Source organism: Netta rufina, assembly GCF_964035555.1.
Source record: "Netta rufina genome assembly, chromosome: 1".
NCBI lineage: Eukaryota > Metazoa > Chordata > Aves > Anseriformes > Anatidae > Netta > Netta rufina.
Genome location: NC_140123.1, coordinates 206,629,070 through 206,645,994, shown reverse-complemented (window position 1 = coordinate 206,645,994; position 16,925 = coordinate 206,629,070). Strand labels below are relative to the sequence as shown.

Genomic DNA, 16,925 nt, shown 5'->3' with positions numbered 1-16,925 from the left:
ATGCCCCATCCATGGAGGTGTTCAAGACCAGGATAGATGAGGCCCTGAGCAACCTGATCTAGTGGGTGGCATTCCTGCCTATGTCAGGGAGGGTTTGGAACTACATGATCTTTAAGGTCCCTTTCAACCTGAGCCATTCTATGATTCTATGATACAATTCTATGATATATGTTTATATGGATTTTTGATAGGGCTGTAAAGTACAGATCCAAGCATTGTAACAAGTTCTGTAACCACCAGTTTGCTTTCTTGGGATCTCTTTGTAATTGTCAAGCCCATGGCTTCAGACATTTTTCTTTCTTGTACTTTTCTGTCAGATTTTTTTTTTTTTAATTTATTTTTGTGTGTGTGTGTGTCTGTGGAGCAGATGTTACTCTGGAGATCACAATCTCTTTTTGCACACTAAGAAATTCATGCGTCCTTAAGCCCTACACATGGATGGAGCAATTTGTATCCTGTGTATACTCCTCGTCAGCCTTCCAGAGCACAGGCAGTGTGTGAGGGAACTGCAGCACCCTAGAGCAGGTTTTGGTGCTCATTACTTGAGCAAAGTTGGGGGCTGGGACACAGGAAGTGAAGTTAGCTGAAGTTAAAACAGGAACCCAGAACGCACGGAAGTCTAGAAGCTGTTACTAGCATCAGGTGCTGGGACAAAAAGAAGCAAGTTTGCCAGCAGGAGCTAGTGGGCCTTTTAAGGTAAGACTGGCTTTTGAGAGTGGAAAGTGATCAACAACAAAAGTAGTACTTTGGTGGGCAGAGAGAGCAGATTCCTGACCCAGCATGTGTGAGCTGATTATGCTCAGTATTTACGTCTCTGCTCCTTGGTCCTAGAATCATAGATTCATTGTCATCATTGTTGCTTTTGTGTTTGAGGCTTTAAAAAAACAAGTTTCCAAATCCGGTACAACTGTGCTAAGTGGTAGCCCTGTATTTGTGCTGTAGTGGATGCTTCTGGGGGAAGAATGGAACAAACTGATGAGACTGATGTTCTGCTCTTGGTAGTACATCTCTTAGAGGTTGCCTGGAGTCCTGTGGTGTGATTACAGACTGTGGTTTGTTATGGTTCCCAAGATGCCTGGTGGGTGGCTTTGGAGAGTAAGTGGTCAAGAACCTTTTACAGTAGGATTTAAAACCCTAAACCACTTGCATTAGAGTTGGCTGATCATATTAGCTGCCCTGAGTTGAACAGCCCTGTGTTAATTTGTTATTGCTGCTGTTCTAACACAAACAAAAATGAGCCACAAACTTTAAAAGTCTTTGGAGTGAGAGATGCTAATAAATTAGGCAGAGGAAAAGGAGATGAAATATATTGTTAGATTGTGCTATGTTGGCCACATCAACCTTTCTTTTTCACCTGTTTGCTAGTAGCTATGTTCTGTCATAGGATTGTTGTCAGAGCACAGAAGCACAGAGTATGTCTCCAGGCCTCCTGTTTTCTGTTTTCTGGAGTATAACACTTTTTTTTTTTTTTTTTTTTTTTTTTTTAACTCCAGGTGCAACCTGGGGAAGGCCTAAAGTCAGATCTTCACAGTACCTACCTAGGTCCTAAATACTCTGCCTTAGCTTAGCCTGACTGGCTTTTTTTAACCAAATGAAAGATTCGTCCCTGCTCTGCTCTTTCATTTCCTGTTGTCTGCTCCCTGATCTCTCAGTGCTGTCTGGACAATTTAACTCAGGGCAATGAGCTGGGCTGGAAGGTTATTCATTCAGCTGTTGTGACTATACATTCCCAGTTCATGATAAACATTTTGCTTGCACAGAAAGCAACAGTCTTGGGCACATGGGGTCAGCTTGTGTACTAGTTTATTTTCTGTCCTGTTGTGGGATTGAGGAGTTGGTACTGTTGAGAAGCACATAATAAAAATATGCTGTGATATGAGGATCAGAAAAGAACAGTTCTCTTCCCTCCTGTTGGTTTGTTCACTATTTTATGGGATGTTTGCAGTGGTGTGAAACAGGGCTCACAGGCACAATGCTGCACATCCTGTTCAGTCTTTCTCTCTACCCTAATGAAAAGCTTCTTTGGGCTACCGTAAGAACAATTCAGGGCTCCTCAACACCACAGGCAGAAATACAGGACGTGAGAAGTGAGAGCTCTGATAAAAATGAGCTGTTGTATATGGACCAGCAAGCCATGTAATCTTTCTTCTGCTTCTCATGTTGCAGACACTGTGTTTTTTGGGAGGGGCTTTTTCATCGTCTTTTGTCAGTCACCTTGAAAATGAAATTCAGGAGCTTTAGATTTCACATTAGTTTTTTTAACTTCCTCTTCCCGGGTATATCACTTCCTCCAGGCCTCTTCAGACAGCTTGTAAGAGCTGTACTGCTGCAGTTTCAGCCTTTCCCACCATGCACGCTTAATGCTTTTAGCCCTCATTTCCTGCTTTTACTCTATAGCTGACATAAACACCACACTCTACCAGCATTGTAAGACCAACATGCAACTTTTCTCTGAACTGTCTTTAGCACACTAAGCAGTGATTAAAAGTTTGAAAAACGGGAGACTTCAGGAGTTCAATCTCAATTAAATGTTTTGTATCGTGGTAGCAGAGGAAGCCATAGCCTCTAGTGGGATCCTGTGACTGTGGTTAGCAAAAGGGAAGTTAATGCATGGAAGAACCTCACAGAGCACAGAAAATCAATATATGATGGGAAAAAAAGAAAAAAGAAAAAAAAAAAGAATCTGATAGTTGGATGCTAGTGCTAACGTGCATTCGTGCATTAAAATAAAGTATACAGTTTAACTGTGAAGATGGTGGGCTAGAAGGCTGTGGTTTACTCTTAGATTCACTGTGTGTTTTGCTGAAAGAGGTGCTGGAGCTCAAGAGAAACTATTTTGGGGTGCCCTGTGCTGTATGAGGCAATATACAAGCTCAATGAGGCAGGTAGCCTCCAAACGTCCATGTGATATGACAGGTCTATGGCAGCGAGCCAGCAGGGCCTGCATGCCAGGCCCCAGGTGACAAAATGTATTCCCTGTGCAGATGTGGAAAGCAGTCGTGGGACACGATGTGTCGGTGAAGGTTGAGGCTCAGGGAGACGACTGGGACACTGACCCCGATTTTGTGGTGAGTGTCTGGTATAGAAAGTCACGTCACTGAGTCCCGCTGTGTCTGGACACATGCTTGTCAGCTGTGCTTGAGGGCTTGGTGCAGGATTCCAACATTGTCCTTCTCTGTCTTTTCTCCTAATAGAAAAATCCCAGTATTTATTGTCACCCAGTACAAGTGCAGCTCCATGCCTCTAAATAGCTCTATTCTCTCCTTGTATTTTTTGTAATTCTCTAGGTGAGATGGTGAGAGCGTAGAAGTGCTCAGCCTGTGAGAACCCTATGGATTCAGAAAATGTTATGACACTTGCTTTCTTTTTAATTCTCTATTTCTTTCCCAATAAGTTACTCACACTTTGGCCTTTTGGCCAATTCCTTATTTGCTACTCTGCTACATAACTGCATGCAATTCCCTACTTCATACTCATTCCTGAATGAATATTTTGGAACCATCGTTGTTCAGATACAGGATTATTTTTTTCCATATGCTTTTAGTACTTATTAACACTAGCTTTCATTTACAATTTTATCACCTGTTGATATGGCATCACAAGATTTTTCTGCACTGCGTTGTCTCCTGTATTTGGTCAATGTAAACTATCTTTTCATGGCTCAAGACAAAAACATCTCATTCTTCATAATCTTTTTCTAAACCTTTTGGGAACATGAAAAGTTCTGCTCCTTGTGGTACTGAGTGCCAGCCGTACCTTACCATCACAGGTCTCTCTGAGCTATGTGAAATTTTCCTTTCCAAGAGAGTTTTTTGCTGGACAGTCTCCAGTGACACAACTAGTGCCCTCTGTGTTGAAGATTCAGTCTTGCCTAGTAATTTCCAATAAGAAATTCTAGCTTGGAATGAAAGAGAAAGTCCCCTTCTCACATGCCTCAAATTACTAATGTTAAAAAATAAAATCTGTGACATCAAAATTATTTTGTTTTACTTAATTCATCCATTTGTGAATATATTTAAAATAAGCCCAAACAGAATGAGACCATGTATTCTATTTTGTATATACTTCTTTTAGCTTTACATTAGGAATGAGTTTATTCATGCTTCAATTGGTCAAATACAGTTTCAGACCTACAAAAAGTCAGAACAAGTGCTGTCATACAAGAATTGAAGCAGAACAGCCGACCTTGAGTAAAATGTCAATTTTGGCGTTTTTCTAATATTTTCTTAATCATTTGATTTCGACAGCACTTTTATTTGCTAGGTCTTCCCTCAGAGGAGGGAAGGAATCTCCCGGCGTCCCCAGGCGCCGGCCCGGCAGGGCGGCAGACGACCTTCGCCCGCCCGCGCTATGCCTCGCCCGCTGCCCCGTTCTGTCCGTGCCCGGGAGCCTTCCGGGCCCCCTTTGCTCGCTCCAGCCCGGGTCGTCCGGTCTCGGGCGAAGCCAGGCCCGGCCCGGCGAGGCTGCAGCGAGCGCGGCCCTCCGGGAGGACAGCAGGCGTCGCGCGGGGAACCGGGGGTTGCAGCTGACGGCTGCGGTTCGCTTTGCAGAACGACATCTCTGAGAAGGAGCAGCGCTGGGGGGCCAAGACCATCGCGGGCTCTGGACGCGCCGAGCACATCGAGTAAGCGCGGCCGGGCGGGTCGGGAAGCCTGCGGCAGGCTGTCAGCGCGGCCACGGGCGGTGAAGGGAAGCGGCCGCCGCGGCCTCGCGCGCGGGCCGAAAGCAGCCAAATAAGGGCTTGTACACAGCGGGGCCGCGGCGGGGGCGGAGCGGAACCCAGGGCCTCCCCCGCTGCCCGCCCCGGGCTGTCTGCCAGGCCGATGGGTACAAGGGGGCCGAGAGAGGTTTCGGAGCGGCGTGAGCGGCCTGCCGGCTGCCGTGGAGCTGCGCTGCCACTCGCACGGGGCCGCCCTGCACTGCCGCCTGCCCGTCCAGGCTCGGCCGGCTGCACCCAGGCTCTTGTTTTGAGGTGCTTGTGTTGCACCAGAAGCAAAATTCACAGCCTGCAGGTGATGCCATCGGGGGTTAACTGTGAAATACCTTCAGACCGAGGCTGTTCTGCTGTGGTAAAATCACAGAATCACAGAATTTCTAGGTTGGAATAGACCTCAAGATCATCGAGTCCAACCTCTGACCTAACGCTAACAGTCCCCACTAAACCATATCCCTAAGCTCTACATCTAAACGTCTTTTAAAGACTTCCAGGGATGGTGACTCCACCACTTCCCTGGGCAGCCTGTTCCAATGTCTAACAACCCTTTTGGTAAAGAAGTTCTTCCTAAGATCCTAAAGACATCCTGCTCCTTCTGTCTCCAAAGCCACCCCTATCTAGCAGCTCCCTTGGGACGTTTGGTACTGCCTTGTGCATTGTGAAGTACTGCAGCACACAGAAGGAAAGCTTGGGTTCATGTGAAAGTCCTGAATGGGACTGCAGGTTAGGGACTGGGTGCATCTACTGATCCTGCTTCTCTGGGTCCTTTGCCAAGCCCCACGGTAACATCACCTCCCAGCTACTGGGCAGTGGCTGCAGGTGTGACTGCCACACAGAGGGGCCCACTGAGGGCACATGGTGGCTGCTGACAGTGTGCTTATGTGCATGGGGCTCTGTGTGGCATAGTGGCACACGGCTGCTCCAGCTGAATGCACAGGTCTGCAGAATCCCACAGTGACTTGCCTTGACACTGTCTTGCCAGCATCCACCAGCTGAGGAGCAAGGTGTCAGAGGAACATGAAGTCATCAAGAAGAAGGAGCTGGAGACTGGCCCTAAGGCCTCCTATGGCTATGGGGGAAAATTTGGAACGGAGCAGGACCGAATGGATAAGGTAACAGTTGTAGAGGACTTCCCTGGGCTTATTGGAAGAGGCTTTTTTGCATCAAGGAGACAGCATCCCTGTCTTCTGGCCTGACCCTGAAGGGAAGGAATGGAAAGCTGGCATGATTCACACATGTCCATCTAGCCCATAGTCTGTTTCCACGATGTGTTTGAACCTATTTGTATAATTTGTCTCTACAGCTTCCTTGCAACATTCCCCTTAGTTAACTACTCTGTGAAGAAGGACTTTATACTGCTTGTTTCAAAACTGCTGCATAACAATTAGGTGCTTTCCTACTTGTGCTTGGAGAAATAACGAATAATAATCCCCCACTCACATTCTCTGTTACAGACCTCTCTCATACCTCCCCCAGATGAAGCCCTGGTCCATAGTCTTTGTTATCTTTGTTCTCATATAAAATGTTTTATGTTTTCTGCTAATCATCATCATAATTCTCTCCGTAGCTTTCAGCTTTTAATACCTTTTTGTCTGAAGTGAGATGATAAGACTGCAATATTATTCAGTTTGTGTGGTCCATGTAGATTTGCATGGTACTAGGATGACAGGGTGAGAAGCGGAGTTTCCAGGAGGCCAAAAGGGAGCAGTCGTACCCGGACCTTCCTGCCTTGTAGTCAATTTGGACCTGTCTCCTTATGGCCGCAAGCGTTTTGTCAACAGGACATAACAACTCGGTGCCCATGTCTCTGTTAGTCCACTGGACTGAGTGTCAAGGAGCTCATGCCATGCTTTCTCTCTCCTTAGTGTGCCATGGGCCATGAGTATGTCGCTGATGTCGGGAAGCATTCCTCACAGACAGATGCAGCACAGGGCTTTGGTGGGAAGTTTGGAATACAGCGGGACCGGATTGATAAGGTGAGCTGAATGGAGCAACTGAAGTATGTTTTTGCAGCCTATGCTGAGTGCTGCTGCTAAAATCTGGATTACTACATTTAGAATTGTTGCTGCAGTTTTCAATGTGCTGATGGGAGTAGGTCTAGGTATGCTGTGCACCATGGTCTCCACTGTAACATAGCTCACCTCTTGTGTGCAGGACAAGAGCTGATAATTTGCAGCGTACTTATGCAGATTGGCTCTCTGGTGTGTATTAATATGCCTGCAGTGTCCTATCGAGGCAGCACTATGTTTGTGTCATGGACATCGCTGCTCTTGGGAGCTGGGGGTGTTTCTCATCTCCAAACCCACAAGCTTTGCCATGGGCAGTGATTGGCCACAGCAGGACTGGCCAGTGACAGCAGGATGCAGTCCTGCAGACACTGCCCAGAGGCTTTGCCAGTTAACAGGCTGTGGGGTCAGGATTATGGCCCTTTTACCTGAGTTGCATTCCTGGGCATTCTGCCACAGGGACAATGGGAATGCAAGTCTGAGGAGGTCTTTGCCAGACGAGGAGTGGCCATGTATCTGCATGTAGAGCACAGGACTGGGAGCAGGGTCCCAGGCAGGCCCCAGGGCAGTGGATGAGGGTGGATGAAATCTGGCTTGGCCCCCAGGATGACTGACATTCCTCCCTCTTCTTGTTCCAGTCAGCACTGGGTTTTGAATACAAGGGTGAGGTGGAGAAACACTCGTCCCAGAAAGGCAAGTCCATGGGCATGTTTGGTCCCTTAATGCTTCACCCGTTTTCTCTTCTCCCGATATCCTGTGCTGTCTGCTATGGAACAACCTCCTTTATTATCCTCCTGTCTGCAGATTCCTATTCTCAGTCATTCAGCACTGTGGCTCCATTGCCTGCTGTCCTGTAACCACCTTTCTGCTGTACATCCCTCTTGCCTCTCTGTTATGCTTTGCTGTGTCCTGACTGAGCAGAGAGGACACCCCCCCACACACCTGGTGACAAATGGCTGATTATCCCATTCCTTTAAAAGTCCTCCTGAGAAACTGCTACAGCGAGTACCCAATCACTGTAGGATATAAGAAATGATTTCTGAAAAAAATGGCATATTAGAAAAGGCACAACAATAGATAAGGAAACAAAAGCTTTTACAGCACTCAAACTCTTGCAGAGTTCTGGAGATCATTCAATCAAACTTTGACATATACATAAAAGCAGCTATATTCTGAAAGAACGTTGCAAGAACTGAAATGAAAGGTTAAATATTCTGCAGACAAGAGAAGAAGAGAGGACGAGGCCTGTTACTGTTTCACATAAATGTGGAGAATGCTGCATTACCAAGAAAAGAAGACTGTTGTAATTATTTTTCAGAGGAAATTATAAAAGAAGGAAAAAGATTTGAGGCATTCTTAGCTGATATTAAAGTAATAACTCAAGCAAAATTGTGTTACATTAACACATTCTTGTATAAGAGGCCTCATAGTAAATTGTAGGCATAAAACGTCAGGCAGTATAAAACCACAGAAATCACTCAGGACAAAATGAAAATGTTTGGAGCAAGGCAAGGAGAAGTTACACTGAACGGCTGCGTATTTGCTTTATTTTTCATAAAAATGTTTCAATGTTGAAAACTCTAGCATCAAGGTAACAGTCATAAAATCTATATTTGCTGAAGACAACTTCCTAAAAGGTGTGTTTTGTGATGGTCTAATCAGTAAATAATAGTTGAAGTGAGAAAAATTTAAGAAATTTCTCAGAATTACAGATTTTAATAATTACTTTCTGGTCTTATTCAACCTTAAGTGACTGAGCTTCTATGAAATTGAGTGAATATTATTCTGAGAGCCATTCATGAATCCAAAATGTTTTCATGCATGTTTCTCTAGGGCAAAATCTTCATGGATTGATAAGGCTGAATTTGCTAGGCTTCTCTAGAAGAGACAGAGACAGACTGAGAGGATCTGTAGCATGTCTCCAGAAATGTGGCTTTCAGCCTTTGCTGCAGCATCCAGACTCAGCGGTTTCCTTGTAGATGTTGAGACTCCACTATGGCAAATATAAGCCATACAAAAAAAGTTTGCCATTTCTTCAGTGATTTCAAAGGCTTACTCAAAGACCTGTTCAGGCAGACCACAAGTTGAGATGCTTGCTGTGCAGATGCGTGAGTGGATACCCAGGCACTCAGGGCCCCTAAGTCATGTCGTGGCTTTGCATCTTCTGATGGCTGGAGCTCCTACTGCTTCCCCATCTGCATTTGGCATGTTACCTTCCTTCTTTGCCCTCTGTGCATGACATGTCTCCTGCTGCCCATTGCTCTTGGGCTCTTGCTGGTATGACCCAGTCTTCTCTCATACATCCATTCCTATGGACCCTCATCCTCAATGGCCCTCGGTACTCCCTGTCCTCCACTCTATTCTCTCCGAGTGCCTGCTGTTTCTAGTGTTGTCCATCATCTTTGCTACTTGTCCTTCTCCCTGATGCTCCTCCCCATCTTCAGTCTTTCCTTCACCAGCCCCATACCTGAGGTAGAATCTCAGTCATTTCTGCCCCCCCCAGATTACTCCAAGGGTTTTGGTGGCCGTTATGGTGTGGAGAAGGACAAGGTGGACAAAGCAGCAGTGGGGTTCGACTACAAGAGCCAGGTGGAGAAGCATGACTCTCAGAAAGGTGAGCTTGGGAAGCCAGTTGCAGCGGCTGTGTCAGGACTGGGGCTTGGGACTATCCCTGTTGGGGCCATGTAGTTCTGTACTTGGTGCTTGCAACCTGCTGTATGTGTGGTGGAATGCTAAGGGAATTGTTGCATGCCCAATGCTGATTATGCTGAGATGCTGATTGCAGGTGTTGTGTCTCCAGGAGGAGGGGGGGTTATTGATGTATCCACCAGTGGAGAGCTCTGGCCTTGCTCCCTGTCTGTCATCATCTCTCTCCAAGTCCTTGCTTCTGTGAGAACAGCCTGTGCTCACAGTTCTACCACTTCTCTCTTTCCCTCCATTCTCCGTTCACCTCCATTCCATGGTCTGGATCCCCATGACTGAAGACTATTCTGCGGGCTTTGGTGGGAAGTTTGGGGTCCAGAGGGATCGACAGGACAAGAGTGCTCTTGGCTGGGACCATCAGGAGGAAGTACAACCCCATGCATCCCAAACAGGTATAGCAATGCTGCCAGATTGTGGCAGCATAATTTCCTTGAAGCACATGTAGGTGTAGAGCTACCTGTTTGTACTTGACAGAGATCCAGCTGATATAAACTGAATGTGTATAGCATATTGTGGAATTGCAGGCAGGTGGAGCAGCTGAGACACTGTGAACTCCCAAAGCACAAGGATAAACTCTGCCAGAATAGGGTTTAGAGTGCAGCTTGTTTGGATCAGTGACAGATGTGAATACAAGTGCCTGAATCAGGTTTCTCCAACTGTGCTATGCTTTCTCTTGTCAGGTACAGTCCTGATTGTATAAGCTCATGAAAAAAAAATGGGAAGGAAATGGCTTGAATGCTTCTAGCACTGTATATCTAACTTCAGTGAACAAGGCTACACTGCACTCAAATGGCATGACTGGCCCAGTCACTTGGAAGTGACCCAGTGACTTGGAAGGAGATTTGCCATCATACAGTAGTGAACAGCAGTGCACTTCACTGAAAGGAATGAAAAAATTAGTCTTAAAATCTTCCATGTAGAGCATTTTGCCTCATTTACATAGGTCCTTGTGTGATGAGATGCAGGTAGCTAGCTACCAGACATTGTGCCATTCAATTTAAGACAAAACTAACTTGTTTCGCTAGTCACAGCATGCTGAAGTCAGAGGAGCCTATAAAATATAAAATATAAATTAGCCTCATTTTTTTCCATACAGACTATGCCAAAGGATTTGGAGGCCGCTACGGGGTCCAGAAGGACAGGGTAGATAAGGTAAGTCTCTGCATGCAGGAGTTTACTATTGCCTCCTGCTAGTCAGTGCTCTTTGCACTGCTGCAGGAGTTTAGAATTCCCAGATGGAGATGAGGTCCCACTGGTCACTGCACAACCATTGCAGGCATGAGGGAACTGTAAATGCCAGAGGGCACAGAGGGATGCAGCCTGGGAAGACAGGGAGGAAGGGAAAAATATTTTCCATTCTCAGTTGCTTTTGAATCATTCCACTCTCAGACTGACCAGTCACACACCTGCTTTCTCTTGTGGCAGTATTTAGTGATGTGACTATGAGTAGAGCCAGTGAAGAACTCTCTAAGAGAATTAAACTGTACTATACATCTAATTAACAGTTTAGCCATCTCTTCACACCTCATAAAGCCATCAGGATCTCAGATAGTCACACACACATTTTTTCCTTAAAGTTTTCCAGCCCCAGCTGTTGTGTAAATATACTGCAGGCAATGACCTGATGAAGGGCAGTGCCATTTTCATGGTTGTGCAGCTGCGGTTGTGCATTCAACAGGGAAGTGCTTCCATGCCACATACCTCTGGGGGTGCAGGGGACTGGTTCACCACTTACCGGACCTCAGGAAGAGGTGGACTGTCAGGTATCACCCCAGTTGTTTGCAGCATTATATGTGAGTGTTCGTGCCTTGAGTGCCCAGCCTTCCTGTCCCATACAGGAGTCCTCTTACCACTGTTAAACCTCCTTGGCTTGGCTCCACATAGCCTTTAGAAGTTTTTGGAGCATTGCCTCTCTATAGGAACAGCCCTTGCCTTTGGCTGGAGATCAGCAGATACTTCTGGCAGTGCAGGGAGGCACTGGAGAGCAGGACTGCAGTCAGCAGCCTCCCTTCCCACAGAGCTGTGGCAGTTTTACTGATGAAGGCAGACATAGCTGGGAACAAAGCTGTGACTTGTTTGTGGTCACCAACAGCCAAACCCATCTAGTGGAATCTCAGTACTGGCCTTGTCTAACAAGCTGGACACTTCCTTTTGCAGAGTGCTGCTGGCTTTAACGAGATGGCAAGTCCAACTTCCTCATATGAGAAAACAAGACCAGTGGAGGCAGGTGAGATAATTGTGTACCAGTCCTGGGCTTGGTGGGAAGCTGTGAATCTCATGGTCCCTTTGTGGCAGCACACTGGCAGGCAGGGGCTGTGGTGGGCTGTGGATTTAGCCTGTGTTGAAAAACTGAAGAAGGTGACTGTATTGCAAGTTTCTCTGGCAGAGGCAGAGGTCCAGGTGTACCCTGGGTGCTTGGGGTGGTGGAAAGGAATCACAGAATCACAGAATCACAGAATTTCTAGGTTGGAAGAGACCTCAAAATCATCGAGTCCAACCTCTGACCTAACACTAACAGTCCCCACTAAACCATATCCCTAAGCTCTACATCTAAACGTCTTTTGAAGACTTCCAGGGATGGTGACTCCACCACTTCCCTGGGCAGCCTGTTCCAATGTCTAACAAGCCATTGGGAAGGCTTGAGCAGCTGTCATCTCCACAGCAGCTTCCAGCAGCACAAGCAGCCTGCGGTCAAGATTTGAAAACCTGGCTAAATTGGCAGACGAGGAGAGCAAAAGGCAGGCAGAAGAAGACCGGGTGAGACGTCAAGCTCAGGAGTGCCAGGCAGCTCGGCAGAAGGTGAGAAATGACCATCTTCCCATGTCCCCCAGTGCTTGTGAAACAGGCTTTTCCTAAGGGCCACATAGGTCCATCTGCTTCTACCAAATCTTGTTACAGTGACCTCTTGCCTAAACAGCTTCCCTGTACCTGCCAGAGACTGCCATTGAATGCCATGCTATTCAGTTTTTCCTGGTTCAGCACACAGATCAGGATGTGTGAGCACCCAACCATGTCACCCTGCAGTTTGGTCTAGTCTCCTTGCCTCTAGTGACAGGCAAGCACAATGCAATATGCACCTTCTTGGTACTGCCATCCCAGCAGTATGTATTCAAGGTTTTCCAAACTGGAGATTGTACCCAAACCTTCATATTTAAAAGACTTCCTTCTGCATTGCGCTGTTGCTATGTTTGTTGTGCAGATAAGGTTTCTTCAATAAAACACTCTCTAACATATTTCCTCCTTGAGTCTGCTTCCTGCAGACCCAGTAGTAGTTACAGGCCTGCTGGTGTCCAGTCTGTACAGCAGGTTTATGGCAGCTGGAACAGATTTCAGTGTGAGAAAAATTGTCTTGAGAGTTGCTTGGTTGGGAATGGACCTGTTTGAAAGAGACTGAGGAGCTGTGATGACTTTTCTCCAGCAGGAAATTCCACAGAGAGAGAAGGACCACAGAGAGACAGTTCCTGCCACTGTGACAGCAAGAGTCCCTGAGAGAGCTGTCCAAGACAGGCCTGTGTCACAAGGAGAGCAGGTGCTGAGGCAGGCTGGGGGGAGCCAGAAAGGGGAGCAGAGGGGATCGAGCCTATGAGGGGACTGTGATTCACAGGTAGACATGCACAAAGAAGAAGGGTGCAGCCACATCATGGAAGAGGCTTTGCAAAGAGTAAGGGGGAAATATTGGGATAGTGATGGGATATGGCTGCACAGCACCTTTTACCATGCAAAACAGGCTCTTGGAGTGGGGTCACTGCAGCAGCAGTAGAGTGAACTGTAGCTATGCATGTGAGATAGGCTCAAAAACGAGTCATCAAAGTGTGTTCAGCACTCCCAGGTTCTAGTTCAGCCCAGACCTAGTGGCTGAGTTCCTTTTGTGGATGATGTTCTATTTGTGTCATGGTAGTACTAAACACATGCAGCGGAGTGGGCTCGCTTGCATTGGGTGCTGTGCAGTCATAGTAGAGCTGCCTGTAGTGAATGCTTTCCAGTTGACTTTCTTGTCACTTTCTTACCTCCTGGCAGGAGGCAAAAGGGGAGGATGAGGAAACACCCCCCACTTTGCCACCAAGGCCAGCAGATCTGGCTGAAGAGCTGTGCAAGTTTCCCAGCCAGGATCAACCCATCTACAGTGAGAGTTTGGATGTCAGTGGAGACTATGAGGAGCTGCTAGAGCACTCTGACTACTGTGATGGCATCAGTGCAAGTGCTGACTATGAGGAACTGCCAGCACCCTTGGGAAAGCCAGATACCATCATCAACCATGGAGAAGACGGAGGTGAGGACTATGAGGAGATCCTTCCTGAGGCGTCCAGCCAGCCCTGTGTGGGTGAGTACAGAGAGAGTGTATCTGTCTGTTTGCATCAGAGGGTGTATGGGACAGACTCCAGAGGGCTTTTGTGTCCTGAAATCTTCTGTGGTCAAGTTAACAATCCATGCTGATAGAGACTTTATGTCTCCTAGCCCCTTGCCCTGCTCCTAGATGCAAAATCAGCTGCATGGGATGCTGCATCAGGCAGCAGGTATCTTTGCTGAAGAAGGATTCAGGCAAGAGGGCAGGATGGCTGCCATGGGCTCTGAAGAAGCTGCACCTGGACTGACGCTCTTTAACTTGATGCAGTGTGTCTTGGCAATTGATTGCCAGTGCTGTGTTGAGGATACAGGGATCCCTGTTTATTCACAGTTTGTCACTCAAAATGCTGGTGCTCATGAGACCTGATCTGGTCTCCTGGGTGTGAAGGGCGGAGGCAGCAAGGTAGACTTTCTCCAAGCACCTGAGCAAATTGCATAGGCTACTGTTGATATTTCCATCTCAAATTCACCAGTACTGTAAATGGCAAAGGAGGCAAACTGGAGTTACATCAGTTTTTGTTTTTGTTTTGGAAGGAGGAACAGGAAGCATTATGATCCTCTCCTCTCCCATTCCAGAAGCGGAGGCAAATTGCACCATGCCTTGAGCCATAAAACACCTCTACCTGTTGATGGGGTTTGGATATGGTTCTCACCAAGGCTTACAAATGGGTGGAGGGTGGCACTGAACAGATCTTTTTGGTTGCTTTCAGCCTCTTTCTTATTTACCAATCCTGTCTTCTGCAGGGGAAATGCACAATGTTTATGAGGTGGAGAGCCCTGGGACCTGTGCTGTGGCTCTCTATGATTACCAAGGAGGTAGGTGTGCCATCCAGGATGTGGGAAAGGCAATCATCCTGACAGGAGAGGCACTGGGAATTTGGCCAAGGTGGGGTGGGGAGATGGTTGTTCATACCATCAACAGTGGTAAAAGGATTTTGAGTTGGTTGTTTCAATTTCTTCCTCATGGAAAAATAGAATGAGACCTTAGTTTGGAACATAGACACTTCATCTTTCATCTGTGAAGTCCTGCTCCTTCTCTGTTCTATCTGTGCTGTTTGTAGAAATAGATGGGATAAGATGAACTCTGGGATTTATCAACCTGCTTGTTCTGTATTCTCCTGGGCAGAGTTAAGGGAGGGTTTAAAACAGTTCACTCTGGGGTTATCTTTACACTGTGACTTTGTTTTCTGATCAATTCTTGCAGATGGAGATGATGAAATTTCTTTTGATCCTGATGACACAATCACACACATCGAGATGGTAGATGAAGGCTGGTGGCGGGGTCAGTGCCGGGGAAAAGTAGGCCTCTTCCCAGCAAATTATGTGAAGCTTCTGCAGTGAGACCAGCGTTGTCCAAGCTGCCTTATTCCAAACTTCTGCCTCTGTCTGCTTCAGCCTTCTACATATTGTTAGCTTAATTTGGCTCAGCCTGGCATGTCTACGTGCAAGAAGTATCAGTGAGCAAATTGGCAGTTTCTAACAAGATGTTTGGCCTGTGCCCAGGATGGATTCTGAATCACAATAAGGCCGAGGTTGGAAAGGACCTTTGAAGATCATCTAGTCCAACCCCCCACAGAGCAGGATCACCTGGAGTACATTGCGCAGGATGGTATCCTGACGAGTTTTGAATATCTCCAGAGAAGGAGACTGCACAGCCTCTCTGGGCAACCTGTTCCAGTGTTGTCACCCTCACAGTAAAGAAGTGCTCCCTCATATTCAGCCAGAATCTCCTGTGCTTCAGTCTGTGCCCACTGCCTCCCATCCTATTGCTGGGCACAACTGAAAAGAGAGCAGCTTCATCCTCTTGACACCCACACTCAGATATTTATATTCTGTTTCCCATCCAGTTCTATATGGGACAGTTTTCAGAACATGTGGATGTGATATGACATCTTTTCTGTCTAGACTGTCCCATATGTCAACTGGAAAGCTTGCAAGAGAAGTGTGTCCATTTCTGTTTCATCAGGGCAATTCACAGCAAGAAAAAATAACTAATCTTGTCAGGGCAGAAGGGACCTTTTATTTTTGAATTGCCATTTGTCACCTCTATCTGACAGGCCTTCTTTCTTCATAGGATTAAGTCCAGAATACAGCTGTAGAAAAAGAGATTCCTGAGCTATTGCCCTGGACTTCATCCTACCCAGTTGTCAAGGGAAAACAGCACAGTGAAGGCTGAACTTGCCTTTTTTCCCAAGAAGTTTCCACTTGCAAGACACAGTATGTTTGCAGTGCAGAGCAAAGAAATATGAGCTGGGGCTATCTGGGCAGATTCAGGGCTGACACCTAGGAACAGCTGATCCTCACAGTGAACACTGCTGAGTTTGTCTGCAAACAGACATAAGCTTCGATGTAATGAGCTGTTCCATTAAACAAGACAAGTGTGTGTTGGTCGATGAAGATGAAGCATAATATTGCTAAGGTAGTAGATTACTTATTTGTTTTTCCCCTGTGTGCCAAGAAAATTATTGGGAGCTATGTTATTTCTGGGGTAAACTTTGAAAAAGGAAATATAAAATTTAGATTATTTTCTGAGAACAATGACTTCGGTAAATATGTCTTGTAGCAACAGAAAAATACCAAAAGGCTTCACTTAATAAGGAATATGTTAACTGTTTTGGTCGCCATCCAGGCATTCCAACAGAGGAATGTTCTTCTAGGGAGATCCTTTCCTTCTGGAAAATGAATCAGAATAAGTGCTGCTGGATACAGCGAATGGTATATTTTTGAGTTCCATTTTTCCTATTAACAGCTCTGACAGTATAAATAAGCGCACATGTGCAAGATAAACAGACTCACAGCTTTTCTCTAGCCTAAAGACTAGCATGTTTTACAGTCAGTGATAAAGGTGAGTTCCTTCATCTAGTATTTGGTTCAGCTTCCCTGTACTGGTGGGTGGTTTGCTTCTCTGTGCTGAAGTCAGGCCACCACTTCCTACCATGGAAGTGAAATAGTTATTCCTCATAGGTCCTTGCAGGCCTCACTAGTTAAGGACTATTTGAAGCTAATTATCTCACCAGCCAGCATGATTTAATTAACAAGGGAGTGAATTATTCATGTACAGGCTAGGGGCTCCTTTTGTTGCTATTTCCCCTATCCTGCTTTGCTGGCACAGGTTGGAAAAGAACAAGTTGCATAACCTAAAGGTATATAAATTCTGT

At 46.3% G+C, this 16,925-nt stretch overlaps 1 protein-coding gene across 1 annotated transcript; it reads left to right on the top strand.

The window, feature by feature from the left end:
• The first annotated feature begins 602 nt into the window (after positions 1–602).
• Positions 603–16,925, top strand: LOC311210695 (hematopoietic lineage cell-specific protein-like). Its single transcript, XM_084288789.1, has 15 exons — positions 603–696; positions 2,985–3,068; positions 4,551–4,624; positions 5,697–5,826; positions 6,580–6,690; positions 7,359–7,413; positions 9,224–9,334; positions 9,705–9,815; positions 10,520–10,575; positions 11,581–11,650; positions 12,086–12,222; positions 12,842–12,952; positions 13,441–13,744; positions 14,512–14,583; positions 14,972–16,925. The coding sequence occupies exons 2-15, from the start codon at positions 2,985–2,987 to the stop codon at positions 15,106–15,108; spliced, it is 1,563 nt and encodes a 520-aa protein (XP_084144915.1). The 5' UTR covers positions 603–696; the 3' UTR covers positions 15,109–16,925.